Source organism: Lagopus muta, chromosome 6 (assembly GCF_023343835.1).
Source record: "Lagopus muta isolate bLagMut1 chromosome 6, bLagMut1 primary, whole genome shotgun sequence".
Lineage (NCBI taxonomy): Eukaryota > Metazoa > Chordata > Aves > Galliformes > Phasianidae > Lagopus > Lagopus muta.
The window spans coordinates 30,191,064-30,206,099 of NC_064438.1; the positions used below are offsets into that span (position 1 = coordinate 30,191,064).

At 36.0% G+C, this 15,036-nt stretch overlaps 1 protein-coding gene across 5 annotated transcripts in view; it reads right to left on the reverse strand.

Annotated features, from left to right (window-relative positions):
* Positions 1–15,036, reverse strand: part of RYR3 (ryanodine receptor 3) — a 203,729-nt gene that overhangs the window by 184,148 nt on the left and 4,545 nt on the right. For 3 of the 5 annotated variants that reach the window (XM_048949521.1, XM_048949522.1, XM_048949519.1), the window contains exon 1: positions 8,150–8,285. The exons of 1 other annotated variant lie outside the window; for it this stretch is intronic. In XM_048949521.1, coding sequence (XP_048805478.1) covers positions 8,150–8,200 — 51 coding nt within the window. In that variant the 5' untranslated portion in view covers positions 8,201–8,285. Of the gene's footprint in view, positions 1–8,149; positions 8,286–15,036 lie in introns of those variants that run through there. One more of the 5 variants, XM_048949523.1, reaches the window with a different exon arrangement.

Here is a 15,036-nt window from a genome sequence, read left to right on the forward strand (position 1 = left end):
TCTAATGCACCTGGCAGCATTAGGCAGTGTGGTCACAGCACTGTCATGGGAACTGAGAAAGAAACAGCTGGGTTTCAGTATGAATCATATTCAGTCAGTAAGACAGAGGATTAGGGAAAAAGGCACAGAGATCATGCTATCCACTTGATGCATTTTATGGAACCATGGGAACCACAGTAGTTCATTACTGAAGATACTAACTGCTCCTTCAGAAACACAGAAGTAGAGTTTGAGCAGAAATCAATCCCTACAAAAGCCAACAATGGAACTAGGGGAAAAAAGAAAAATATATCCCTGGAGCACTTGTTTAGGAATATTGCATAGTCACAGGTCATGGAAAAAAAGGAAAAAAAAGATCTTAATTTGCTGATTTTCTGAGGTACAACTTAAGAGTTTCCTTGATTTTAATAAGCATTATTTCTGCAGATGAGCTTTATCACTGATACGAGAAAGGGAAAAACTGACAGAGGGCTGGACCTAACACAACTACGTTCAGTCTTACAATTCTTCCTCAACGACAAGCTACATGCAGAATGTTCTAACTGATACACTTACCTCTTTTTTAAATAGCAGCTTCTGAATTTAAACTGAAGAAAGATACAGTAGTAAAGCATGATTCTGATTTACTGTAATGTAATGCTATTCTTTAAACATCACAGACTGGGCCAATACAAACAGGCAAAACTGCAGCTCACTCTATTTCATGAACTGTAGCAACTCATTAAAAAACACTGGAAAACTAAAAAGAAGGCATGTACATAAATTCAATGCTAATAGGGGAAAAAAATGTTACTGATCTGAGGAAAACATTCAGTTGTCAGAAAAAGGAAAAGCAGCAGCAGCATCTATGTTTAATTGCTGTGGCTTTAGATTTTAGATCTTCACACAGAATGCAATACACAGTGTTGTAGGATGCCTCTCTGCTTTATTTCCTTATAGAAAAAAACCACCTAAGTTTACAGTAAATTGTACAGATCCATACTAAAAAATTGTAAGGTAGGTACCAAGGAAACAAACCAAATGCATGCGCTATCTGCAACCTGACATATTAACACCTTTAGAAGGGTGTCCTGAACTCATCTATCTTTCATTTGATAGAGGTGAAAGCCAATTCCTCTCTGACTGTTCATGACACAAGTCCTCACTTGTTACATCTTCCAAAAACACATTTGCCTTTTATCCTTTCTGTCCTCCCCTATATTCTATTCTACTATCAATTGCAATTTCATTTTTCCAGAATATTTATTTAATATTTTTTCACTCCTCTTCAGTATCCGTGAGTAAATCTATTTTATAGTTGTTGCTGGAATTAGAATGCAAAAGCTACTACCTAGCAGCATAGTGGATATCTCCTTATGCCTTCTTATATTCCCATTTGTCTTTCTCTGCTTTCTTATTTTAATGGAAAGGCCTGGGGACACAGAGACTAACTTTTTTTCCTATATTTGTACCAAAATCTTGGAACAAACCTCAAGCCATAAAGTTTCAAGTGTTAATTAGATTTCAAACAACTTTTATCATACTAAACTTATCTTCAACTATAAGCTACTTCAGAAATGTGTTTCAATTTATATCCAAACATGGTGCAGTTTCCCCAGAGAACTGTTCCTTGCCTGGAGCCTGAAACATCTGCTTAAATGAGATTATTTCACCCCCCAAAAAAGCGATTAAATGCTACAAATGAGTTGAATAGCTCTGATGTAGATATCAAGCTAGTATGTCCATAGCTAAAACCAGACACTCTCTATAGCATGAAGATAGACTGTCATGTTTATACTATGACAGAGCTTTTGCTTCAGATTTTGCCTTGTAAAGGGGCTGCAACATTGCAGATCTTGTATTTATATTTCAGCAAAAATAATCACTCGCAGTGTACTACAGCATAAGATGCACAGTGTCAGCACTAGCAAAATCTATCACGTTATCAATCTCAATCATGAAGTATTACCCAGATATTTATCAAAGAAATAGTAAGTGAAGAATGAAGTAACAGTTTGCAGAGAGTGACAAACTGGGCAAAGTTAATCATACTGTTCAGAACACATAGGAAGTAAAAGCAAGATTTCAGAAGTACAGCAACACTATTTGCAAAGAAGGATGCTACAACTTAACTCATGTCAAATTTCTATGATATGTACGATTTCTATTATAGAAACTGAAGAACAGTAAGGCAGAAAGTGTAATTGTAAGTAGCAATACCTGTAATAGACTAAAGTTCAAGAAGCAAAAATGAGGTAATTGAAATACCTTGCTTTAAAAAAAAACGTGGAAGAGACATATAGAAAGTTAATTATTTGTCATTCTTATAGTGTAGACCTTTATACGGTTGTCAAAATATTCTGGCAATACAAATCACAATGGGAATATGTAATGAACAGAGATAAACAGATACATTAACATTGAATTCAAAAAGTCATTTAAGCTCCTAATACGCATCTGACCTTAGAAGCAACTGAAGATTTATCCAAGATTATACTTTCATTCATTTTACCCTTTGTTGTGATAGGAAGTAAGTAACAATTGTATCATGAAATGCACTGCAGTGACATCAGACAAATGTCCTAATTAATTTGAATACAATACCATGGAACATATTCAGCTCTTTAAGTAGCATTCAGAACCACTGCCACATCCACCAAAGAGACTTTGGGAAAATGTCATTAATTTGATCTTAAAGTATTCTCAGCCTTTGTTAGATTCTATATTGCTCGTATATAAACATAATAATAAGTAATTCAGAGAACAATTTTCATATTTTCCCAGTATTTAGTTAACTACTGAAACAAATTTCTCACTAGAAGGATCCTCCATTACTGTTTGACACATGGACGTTAGTCCAATGTACTTCTTTGCAAGTATTAATCTAGTGAGCATTACCAAATCAAGCCACAGAGACTTGCGCTACAGATCTCAAAAAGGATATCAACATGCAGGTGACCCCTCTTTAGTAGCCTAACTATTATGTTGGACTATTAAAGATGAACTATTGTAATGCTTCCATTTCACATGTTCTTTGTTTTATCAATAGGGATACATCATTAGGTGCACAGATCTGATAAAAACATGTGTTGAGAATATTTAAATAAGAACTGCTTATATGCTGCATTAATTTTAGGTAAACAGAAATAAAACCCCTAAAGTAAGAAGAGATGATATATTATCACTTTTTATATTTATATTTGGCAACAATGAAAATGATTGGAAAAAAAAAAAAAACTTATTTAGTATCATTCCAGGCAGCTCTTATTGTAAGACTGAGATAACTTCCCATCTCATCTACAACATCAGCACAGCAGATAACCTCACTTTCAAGCAATGTTAATAAGAAAATCACAGAATGATGGGTTGGAAGGGGCCTCAGTAGATCATCAAGTCCAACTCCTCTGCTAAAGCAAGTACCCTACAATATGTTGCACAGAGAGGCTTCCAGATGAGTGTTGAATACCTCCATAGAAGGAGACTCTAACCTCTCCAGGCAACCTGTTCCAATGCTCTGCGAATCCTTACTGTAAAGAAGTTCCTATGCATCTTTGTATGGAACCTCCTTCAATCAAATTTTAGGCCATTGCTCCTTGTTCTATTGCTACACACCACTAAGAAGAGCCTGGCCTCATCCATTTGCCTCCCACCTCCTTTCAGATATTTATAAACTTTTACCAGATCCCCTCTCAGTCTTCTTTTGCCAAGGCTGAACAGACTCAAGTTACTCAGCCTGTCCTCATACAGAAGACACTCCAGGCCCTTTATCACCTTTGTAGCCCTCCACTGACTCTTACAAGATCCCTGTCTTTTCAGACTGAGGAATCCATAACTGGACACAGTATTGTAAATGTGGTTTCACCAAGACAGAATAGAGGAGAGGATCACCTCCCTCCGCCTGTTAGCCTCACTCTTCTTAATGCACCCCCAGATACCATTGGCCTTCTTGGACAAAAGGACTCACTTCCAGCTCATGGCCAACCTGCTGTCCACCAGAATACCCAGGTTCTTCGCAGATCCTCTACATCAAATCTTTCCCTAACTGATGCTTGCAGTTACTCTTCCCCAGGTGCAAGATTCTACCCTTGCTCTTGTTAAACTTTATCAGGTTTTTCCCTGCCCAACTCTTCAGTCTATCCAAGTCTTGCTGAATGGTAGCAGAGCTTTCTGGTGCGTCAGCCAGTCATCCCAGCTTAGTACCATCAGCAAACTCTCTGAGGGTAGATTCTAATCCTTTCATCCAGACTTTGATGAAGATGTTGAACAAGACCCGACCCAGTACAGGCCCCTAGGGAACACTACTAGTTACAGGCCTCCAACCAGGGTCTGTGCTGCTGACCACCCTCCGAGCTCCGCCACTTAGCCAGTTGTCAATCCACTTCAATGTCCACTCATCCATCCCACACTTTCTAAGTTTCATAGCAAGGTTGTTCTGGGAGATGGTGCCAAACACCTTGCTGAAATTAATGCACACAACATCCTCTTCTCTCCTCCCACCTACCCAACCAGTGATAACATCACAGAAGATTACCAGGTTGGTCAAGTGCGATTTCCCCTTGGCAAATACATGCGGACTACTCCTGACAACCTTCTGTTCCAATTGCTTGGAGAAGGTAATGCAAAAATAAATAAATGCATTCATAAATAAATGTGTATAAGCCACCCAATTACCTGAAGTCTGAGAAATGACAACATCTAAATGATTAAAAATATAACTGAAATAAAAAAAAAAATCTATAAACTTCTTATGTAAATCAATGCAAATAGTCTAGATTTTGAAAAAAAGTAATTCAAATATTCTATTTTAGGTTTTCATAAAAACAGTATTCTGCTATGTAATTATAGCAGATAACTTCTCACAGTCTATGACAGAAAATTTCCCATTCCTTTCCATACACATCTGTATGACTGGATGCATTTATCAAAATGTTTTAAATTAGGTCATTGAGATAAGCTGTTAAAGAACAGTGCAGGAAGACAGAAGTGCATAGGCTTCTTTCACTCAGAGTTATGAACAATTTATACAAAGAGTCAGGCACACACAAGTGCAAACAAAAGGGTATACATACACGCCAACATCTTGTTCAAATCTGTGAAAAGCAAGATACAACTTTGATCAACGTGCTATGAGGCATCTCAAAAAAATTATTCATTTTTATTTAAAAAAAAGTAGAAAAATGAAATAGGAAAATAGAAATACAGTGGATTTTGGGAAAATAGCAAAGCAATAAACCTACTAACCAGTGTTACAACCACAGTTCAGACCCTAACTTTGGCAGGTTTCATTACAAATATATTTAAATTGCTCCTATATTTTGAGAGCAGGGCCCCTCCACTGATCCTTTCTGTTGGCAAGTGACTATGCAGGTATTTCTGATGGACGAACACAAAAGCCATCTACTCAAAGGTGTCACCTCATATTTGATTCATTTGGCAGCAGTGGAAATGACAAAGAACTTGAAAACAGTTTCCAAAGTGGAAAGGACTCTGTCAGGTTATCACAGCAGTTAAGTCCCTAGCAAGAAAGGCTCAAATGAAAGTGCTCTATAGTCACACACACATGATACCCAGGATCACAATGTTCTTTCCATATTCCTCCAGACATTATTATCAAAACAGAGCTGGTTAACACACCTACTACACAAACGCTGTAGAAATGCTACCTTCATAAGTTTCTAATGCATCCATACTTTAGGAAGGAGAAAAAGGAAAAGAAGAAAGGAAATTAACAATGTATTAGCAGTATATTCTTTTAAGTAATACCACTACACATATGCACATTACACAAGAAGTGGGACTGAATTGAATACCAAATACACACTAATGCTATGACAGCAGAAGTGTTCCTGCCCTCTCCCCCGGAATTTGTTCTCAAGTCCATTATCATTCTTATTGCTGACAAGTTAATCAAATAAGAGAAATGTCTTACAGCAGAAAGTGATAGGGAAAACTTGCCACCAAAATTTATTAATATGCCCACAAGTTCACTGCTCCCTAGAAATGAATACAAGTGTCATTTTAAGAGTTAAACTTCTGCTCTATTTAAAAAAAAAAAAAAAAAAAGATATTTTTAGGATCAAGAGTGATTTAATCTTCTGTTATACCTCACCATGACAGACTTTTCTCAGAGAGCAGTGTGTTCCTTATAACACTCTAGAGCACTTCTTCCTAAAGTCTCAAAATGAAAAGAATTGGAATGTCAGTGATTTCCAAAGACGACTCAGCTATGCAAGTATGGGAAATATTCATTAGCAACTTAAATTCCCAGAAATGTTTTAATCTGCAGAAGATCCTGATCAATCAGTAATGACCCCGGAAGAATTCTAAACAGTTTCTATACTTCATGCTTGCATGTACACACATGGCATCAATAAAAGCTTTAAGTAATAAGTACTGAAAGCTTACACTGCTGAGGCATTCAGTATTTACAGTAAGAAAGGAATAATTTATTGTTGTGAAATGATGAGTGATTCATGAAGGTGAAGCTTGAGATAAGGCAACAGTAACTGATATGTCTATTCACAGAAAAGAAGCTGGGGCTCTCCAAGGTAGAAATCTAGACGGCTACTTCCTATCATCAAGTAAAACAAACATTACTGCATAGTCTCACTTGCTGCCTTTTTTTTTTTTTTTTTTTTTTTTAATCTCTATTTAGCACTTAATCTGTTGGACAGAAGCACAATAGAGTTCTACCAGCATAACAATGGGTCACAGCAGCGTTAATTGCCATCTCATGCAGTGCACAGGCAAAGTGTCTCCCCTCATCACTATGAAAGTGACCTAGCAGGTGGCCCTGCTAGGCAGGGGGGTTGGAACTACATGATCCTTGGGGTCCCTTCCAACCCGGGTGATTCTGTGATTCTGTGATTCTGTGAAAGACTTCAGTTAAGGGAACATCCTCAGAAGTAAAGGGATGAAAGATATTCATTTAAAGCTCCAGTCTCAAATAAAAGCACCATCTCCTAGAAGCACAGTAATCCACTGGGCTACATAACACAGATACTTCTTCAAAAAGTGAAGTCAGGGGAAGGATGTTGGATAAGATTCTACATGAGATTATTCATTTCCTCTCACACTGAAATTCTCACAGGCTTACAAGTGCAAATGACATTTTATCACACCTGAACAGTTTGTATAAACAGCAGCAACTATCATCACTCTCCAACCTTTTATAGCCAAAAATAAATTTTCCCAGTCTCCTAGAAATTAGGCTTGCAATCTCTACTTTGGGCACTTAACATGTTATATTTTAGAAACTTACCCATTTAAAGTTATATCAACTCTAGGGGAGAGTTTCTGGAACATTACTCATGATGAATGTGAAGGTAGTATGGAAAGAGAAGGGAATACGCATATCATTTTTTTTCATGTTAGTTACACAACAAAACACTCTTAGTCATGCAAGATAAACATAATGAATGAGACAAGATGATATACGAAAAGGACATTATCTTCTTTCTACCCATTAATGTATAAACACTACTTGCTTATAAGTCCAAATTGGTTGTCATACTAGAATTGTGTAAAGCCTTAGGAAAGAATGGTGTGAGGGCTCTTTTTAGAAAATTACACTGAGTGAAAGGTATTTCACTAATTAACACCCCTTCCCAAAGAAATCCTTATGTCCTCTTAAAATAAGCCTCTTTTAAGCAGAGAAAAGATCCCAGAATATTTGCAAAGCCCCGATTTTGACATCTGTTGGTATTCCCTATGCACAAATGTGCTTCTGTGTGCATGTTTATTGGAAGAGGTCATCAAGGGCTTGCTTGGATTATTCATCATTTTCAGGCTCTCCTATTTGCAAAGCTTCTGTTAATGTCAGTGAAATCTAACCTAGACAGAAGTTTCAGAGGTCAGATATTTGGCATGCTGCATTTAGAAACCCAAGTACAAAGTTGACAAGGATGCTTCAGACATAGGGGATTACAGCGGAAATAGGTCTCCCTATGCCTAACTGGCTATTGAGCAGATTCAAGGAAGAACATACTGAGATTGCCTGATGTTATTAAAGCCTGCATTTTTGCTTTTTTTTTCCCCACTGACTAAATCAATTCTTCAATTTGGCAAAGCCCAGCACAGAAAAAAACACTATTTTTAATACAGCAGAAAAGGAATAAGATACAAGACATAAAATCAGATACTACATGAACAATAAAAAGCAGATACTTACAGTTCGTAGGAACTGTATTTCATCTTCCCCTCCTTCACCCCCTTCAGCCATGGCTCTTGAGGAGTCAGCTCTGCTAAGACTCTGATCGCCTCCACCGGCAGCTCTCTGCGCTCAGTACAGCTCCTCTTCTCCTATCAGTATTAGCATATAGCTAATCCACAGCCATATAGGGAGCTCAGCAAACTCCACTGCACTGCAGACTGTCAGTCAACCCCCTCACTGCCAGAACCAACTGTGCTGCTTTTCCAGCTCATAGCAAGCAATTCCTCTCCTTTTCTCCCTTAACTCCCTACCCTAGAGGCAAATACATATATAAATAAATAAATGCCCTATTGTTAAGGTATTGCAGGAAGCATTGAATGCATCATTAGCTCGTGGTGGCTTGTTTTATTTTTTATTTCCCATACAGTTTAGACATAACAGCAATAATGCTGAACTGTTAATGAAAGCAGAGCTTACACTTCCATTTTCACAGACTAGGATACCCAATTCTGCACTGAAATGTATCAAATTTGGAAACTCAGGTTTTTTTTTTTTACTGATTTGTGCAGCAGAAAGATGCAAATCATCATAGGACATGCTGATTTTATAAGCTGATTTTGACATCAGATGTTTTCAGCTTGCTTGCAATAACCACCTTTTTTTTCCCCCCCTGCATAAGCAGCTGCAAATCTGATTTCTAAAAGACTCAATGATCGGAACCTACACTGTGTAGTTATTTTTGCTATCTTTTAAATAGCATTTAGATAAATATCCTATGGACCACAAAGATTTTATTTGTAGCATTTCAAAACTGCACGTGAACACGCATAGAAGATAGCATAAATTCAGTTCAAAACCTACCCAGCACGCATGTTTAAACACAACTTGAAATAACTGTTATGCATTATTTAACTTGACTTTAATTTGTTATGAATGAAAATGTTTCAATATAAGTAAATCAGCAAGGGGGAAAAAAGCACATAGCAGATCTGGTACCAAATATACTGGAGTAAAGGGAGGAAAAGAGAAAGAAAGCATGGAAACAGGAGATAAGAGTATTAGTGAGGATCTAGCCAGCCAATTCAGTATATGATCTTACATTTCATGACAAGGTTGCAAACACAGCCTACTCACACATTCCGTACCCACAATTTGTGACGTCCACATTTGACATCTGTACGTGCTTTTGCAAAGAATACTGTATGCACACAATCCTTTTCTGAGTAACGCCATGGTTTTGTTTTACAAATGAAAAACTGAGGCATTAAGGTAGTGGGAGAACAACTTTCTTGGCAAAAGACAAAAGTTTCACAGCAGAAAAATGGATTTAATACTTTGTCCACAAACAAATACACTCACATGCGACTGTTCTTCAGACACAGGACCCAGAACACGTTGCCCCTACCACCAAAAATACTATTGTGATTTCTCCCTAATAAAAATTAACGTAGACACAAGCTAAACCACAAGATGCCCAACAGTTTATCTTCTTCAACAGGCAAAACACTTTGAAAAATGTTTCACTCTCTCTCACCACCCTGAGAAACCCTGTCAAAAAATAATGATGATCACATTACTTGGCAACAGAAGCAACTCCAAAGCTTCCATGTGACACAGCAAGTCAGGCAAGCCAAAGCCCTGACAGTCCATCTATTCCTCCTCCCCATCATTTTTTTTTTCTGCTGTAAGCACACAACTCACTTTTGTCCAAGCCAGGGGCAGTGTGGCAGAAAAATATTTTTCAAAAGATATTTGTCAGAAAACCGGTTTGGTTGCTGTGAATGTTTTTGTTGTGTTGTTTTGTTTTTCTTTTAGATTCCAGTTGTTATTGAATGACTGTTTTCTTCTCTTTCCTCATAAACAAAAAGGGCAAAACTCAAGAGATACTCTAAAGACTAATATAGTTACCCTAGAAAAATTCAATCTGAAGTCTACAGAAAAATTCCCAAAGCCAAAGCAAGCCACTTGCCACTTCAGTCTGTACTGAAAAACAGATTAGGTAGAGAGGGGTCTACTGATGATATGTGCTTACCCAAATATTTACACAGATTTGATACATGTATCACATAGCACAGTCCACATATGTAAGGAGAGCTTTTCAGTGAAGCCTTAAGGAAACACCTTTTAAGGAATGTTACTTCTCTTGGAAAGATTATAAACAAGGAAAACTCAACGTATTGAGAAAAGAAGTGCTAGAAGATTCATTATAAATTCACAGACACACACAAAAGTGTTCCTTCATGAGTAGAAATCAACTTAATTCAGTACATCTGCTGATGAAGTTTGATTTTATTTAGTAAGAGTAAGACTCTCAGAGAGAAAATTCTGAACATGCAGAGTTGAGATTAATCTACCTGAATCAAACTGAAAGGAGAAAATATGTAACTTTTAAAGTGTTTTTCTCTATATCTTAGTATTCAGTCCAAAATGGTTCCTATGAAACTTTGATATACTTCTAGAGTAAAATATTACTATGTTTACATCAGGTAAAATCAGTACCTATGTCTGGAACTTTTAATAACATAGCTACAGAGGTTAATGCATTTATTTAAGTATGCATATCAACATGCTAGAATCTCACTTTGTATTTCTAAACAGAAGATCAAGCATATGAAAAGAAATGAATGCTAAGAATACCTCTAACACTGTAACACGTAAGGATATATCAGACATCTGAAATCCTGGTTCATGTCAAAACTGATCTGCAAGTTTTTCTTTTTGGAAGTCCTTCTTTTTCTTCATTTGGTACTTAGCAAGCAGTCTGTGCATTCTTTTGGGAAATAATTACTTGACCCAGAAAACAAAATATTTCAGCTAGATTTTTTTAAAAAAATCATCAAGTAAACTGCAAGGCTATTTAATAGCTCTTTTATTTCTTAGGACTTTATTTTGCTTGGTGCTATGCCTACACCTTTAACAAGAGAAATATTTAACTGCTACAGCTTAATGAAAAATACATCTTCTCAAGACATAACTATGTTTTTTTCCAGGATTTCCCCATTGTTCTGTGATTGAGATTTGGCTGTTTGAGGACCTACATCTAATCAGAAGTCTTACTTACAAGAAGTATAATGCTTCACATTTTTAACTTCCTAATACCAACCTGTCTTTAAAAATCTGTCTATAAAAGAGCGGGGAAAAAGAAAAAAAAGAAAAAAAAGAATTGATTAACTGAAGTCACGACTGAAAGAAAATTATTTCAGGCCACTGCAGTAAATCAATCCAAAAGGGTTACACATCACACACAGCGTGTAGATATACAGTGACTCTGCGTTATTGGAGATGGCTGTGAGGTGGAGTATTCCACCAAGAAAGCTGCAAAGGTCAAACAAACTCAGTTGGAATCATTACGTATTTTATGATAACCTATTTGTGTTGGCCATTTTTGAACCTGTATTTCAGTGCTTTTGATGCTGAACACATTCTGGACAGTTTCTTACACTTCAAAGTTGTGAAAAATAACTTAGCTACGAAGTTTAAAAGAACAAGACAATTTAAGAGAAAGCTGTTTTCTGTTTTCAGCACAAGCATACTGTCTGCTTATTTTATAACACATGGAAGTTCCTTCTTCTTACACATTCAAGCTAACTCTTCACGAGTTCCCGACTTTAAGTTAACTTCTGGCAGAATTCCTTTTTGCTGCCACCAAACAATTCAACGTTTGAAACTTTTACAGCAGCAGTAGCATGGCAACACAAAATTTTATAAAAGAGCAAACAACCTTCCTGCTATAACAAAGGAATATTTGAGTCTAAATCACTTTCTTTTTTTTCTTCCAGTGTATATTTTACCTTTCAAAATATTGACTTAGACCATTCAAGATTGGTCAAAAATATATTAGACGATATTTACAAAAACTCTAATGATAAATACATGCAACATGACAATTTCAGAAGTGGAGGTTAAAACATCAGTTACCTGACCATCTGTTGGGTGTAAAATCAAAGCGGTAAGTTCCACTGTCAATAACAGACCTAAAAGCTAAAACCTAGGTGGTACTTTAAAAGATTCTCTGCACCAACTTACATGTTCACCTATACACATTTTGTTTCCTTTTCAGAATCAACTATTTTGGTTTTTTTTGCCAAGCATTTCAAGAGTATTAAGACTTTTAGAGTACAATTTTAAGCACATTAAAAAAATTCACAAGATCTGATACTGCAGAGTTCATTGAACAGTAACGAAATACTCCAACACAATGATAAAACTGTAGTGCTGTGAGGTTTGGTCTTTTTCCAGCAACAAATGTTAGCAAGAAAGAAAAGGATCCAGGCGTCTATAAAAGAAACTGTAGGACTGGATGATTAAAACTCAAGTCAGAAATTTGACCCTCTATCTCCAACTTTTTTTGTTTTGAGTTAGTATTGCTGTACTTTTTTAAATGGCAGTGCATGCTGCAAAAATAAATAAATTTTATATATAAGTACTCTTTTAGAATATGATTGAAAACTTAGGTTATTTACAGCTACATCAAGTTCTCTTATTTCATTTTTACCTGTTACACTTTGTCTCCTTGATTATTCCTAACTTTGATTCGGGGGGGGGGGGGAAATCATGATTTTGAGATTCTACTAGAAACTTAATATAGGAACATTTTAGCTTAACATTAGACAATTATTGCATTGCATTACTTGCAAAATGTTCTGTACAAATAGAAATAAAAACTGCTTGATCACAAGGCATTGCAATAGTATGTTCCCTTTTCACAATCATTTGTGTTAAAATATCAGAAAAAAAATTTAAATCTTGATGAATTATTATTCATTCTCAGTCAATGTTTTTTGTATCTAAAGCATGCAGACAATACCATATAACCTCTCCAGGGTCCTTCAATACCAAACTCTCTGCATACCTTATGCTCCACTTTAATACAAAAATATGTATAGAAACAATTTTTAAAAGCCATTAAGGGGAAGCACATTACTTCCTTCATAAAAAAACCCTCAGTTTTCAAATTTGCTATGCTGGACATTTTTAGGCTATGCAATGAGGCAGTCAACTACTCATCCAGCACACAAACACCAGATCTTAGGGTAAGTTAACGTTCCAGTCACAGTAGAAAAAGGTTTTGGTTTCTTTTTTCCTGTGAACTTGCCCTTGACACATTCTAGTTTATTAGTTTCTTCTAAAGGAATTTAATACAACTAAGAGTGGAAAATACAAGATCTTAAGTAGTCAAGATGAGGAATATATTCACCAGAAATTTCTTAAGAGTAACTCAATGGGAGAACAGTTTGGGGTTTGTTTTGTTTGTATTTTTAATTAAATCTATTCCTAAACCTCATCTAAACTTTTCCTGTCCTTTCAGAAATTAATCTTGTGGAGCCTGAATAAACAGATAATTCTCTTTCTTTTTATGAAAGAGAAACATAGTAACAAAACAAGAAAAACAGTACTGAAATATAACTGATCTTCAAAAGTTTGTGCTGGATTGCCACCTACTGGTATAAGAAAATATAACTTGTAAGACGAGCCAGTAAGCGTAATTGCTACATTATTTTAACCTATAATTTTTCATTTACAAGTTAATTATAGGTTATTCAATGCGTTTTTAACATAGTCTATGATGTTGAAAACTTTGGTACTGTTTGTTTTTCTTAAAAAAACATTTACTTTTCACAATTTTTCCCCCACTTTTTCTCAGAATTTGTAAATTTGCCAATGTGTGCATTTAGTGGCCACTTTTTTGTTCCCAGTGAAAGTAATACAGATGTTTTACGATAAAATGTAAAATATAGATAAAAGAAAAGTACAAGAAAAAAAAAAAAAAAAAACAAAAGCCAACACAGTATCTATTTCAAAACACTAGAATAGATATATTTGAAGTTTAGAAATAATTTCAAAACATTCTTATGTAAGCCTGGCTTCATAGTCGTAAAAGAGGTAGCTAACATAAAATTTCCATAAAGTAATCAATTGTTAAGATTTATGAATGCAGATTAATAGAGTATTAATAAGAAATGAAAAATGTGTATATTTAAATGTGATTTTTGGAAAGATAAAAGTGATTGTGGACACCACAGGTGTTATATCTCAGCACAGAAAAAACAGTGTTGCAATCAGGCATTGAGCTCAATGAAGAATTTGATCACACCTCTTGACTAGACTTTTGTAAGAGTTATCTTAACAGAGAAGAATATCTTTCACTTCACAATCACATCTTATTCACATCAACTGTTTTAGGCAGCACGCACATCAGTGAACAACTATTTCCAAGGATGAAGAATGGAAAGGTCAAAAATCTCCGATGAGAGCCTTGAGAACTCACTAAGAGTTGCAATTACTTCTATTGACACTGATGCATTAGATTCACACAAACAAGGTCAAATACCTTCACTATTTTTATGGGTTTGTTGCCCCACCTTTTTTTTTTTTTTTTTTAATATATCTTCCCTTCCACATTTGCACTTTCATAGGTACATGATATTGCTCGCTTTCCACATGAAGTCAAATTTCCCAGCCCACGAACAAAATGGGCCCTTAGCTTCCACTGTTCCTATCTCATTCCATCCTTCACCCAAACGTGTTTTTTCACTCCCTCATTCACAGTGGAACCCTATCATCTCTCCTGCTCTGCACATCTCCAGCAAGATCTCTGTGGGTACTACTACACTTTAAAGCAGCCTATCTTCTCTCCTCACCTTCTTAAATATTCCATAGAATCACCAAGGTTGGAAAACACTTCCAAGATCATGCCAGGAGAGGTCCTCTCACAGGGAATGCACTGATGGCTCCACTCCCTACTTGGGAAGGAAAGAAAAAAAAGTCTCTTTTCAGAGACATTCTTATCAAACAAGCACTTTTTAGAGCTCCTTTGCATCTTTTTCCCTTTTTTTTTTCTCCTTTGTTATTATTGCAAAACTTGCAGCACCTGTGAGAACTGCAGCCTGCTTCTCCTTCATACT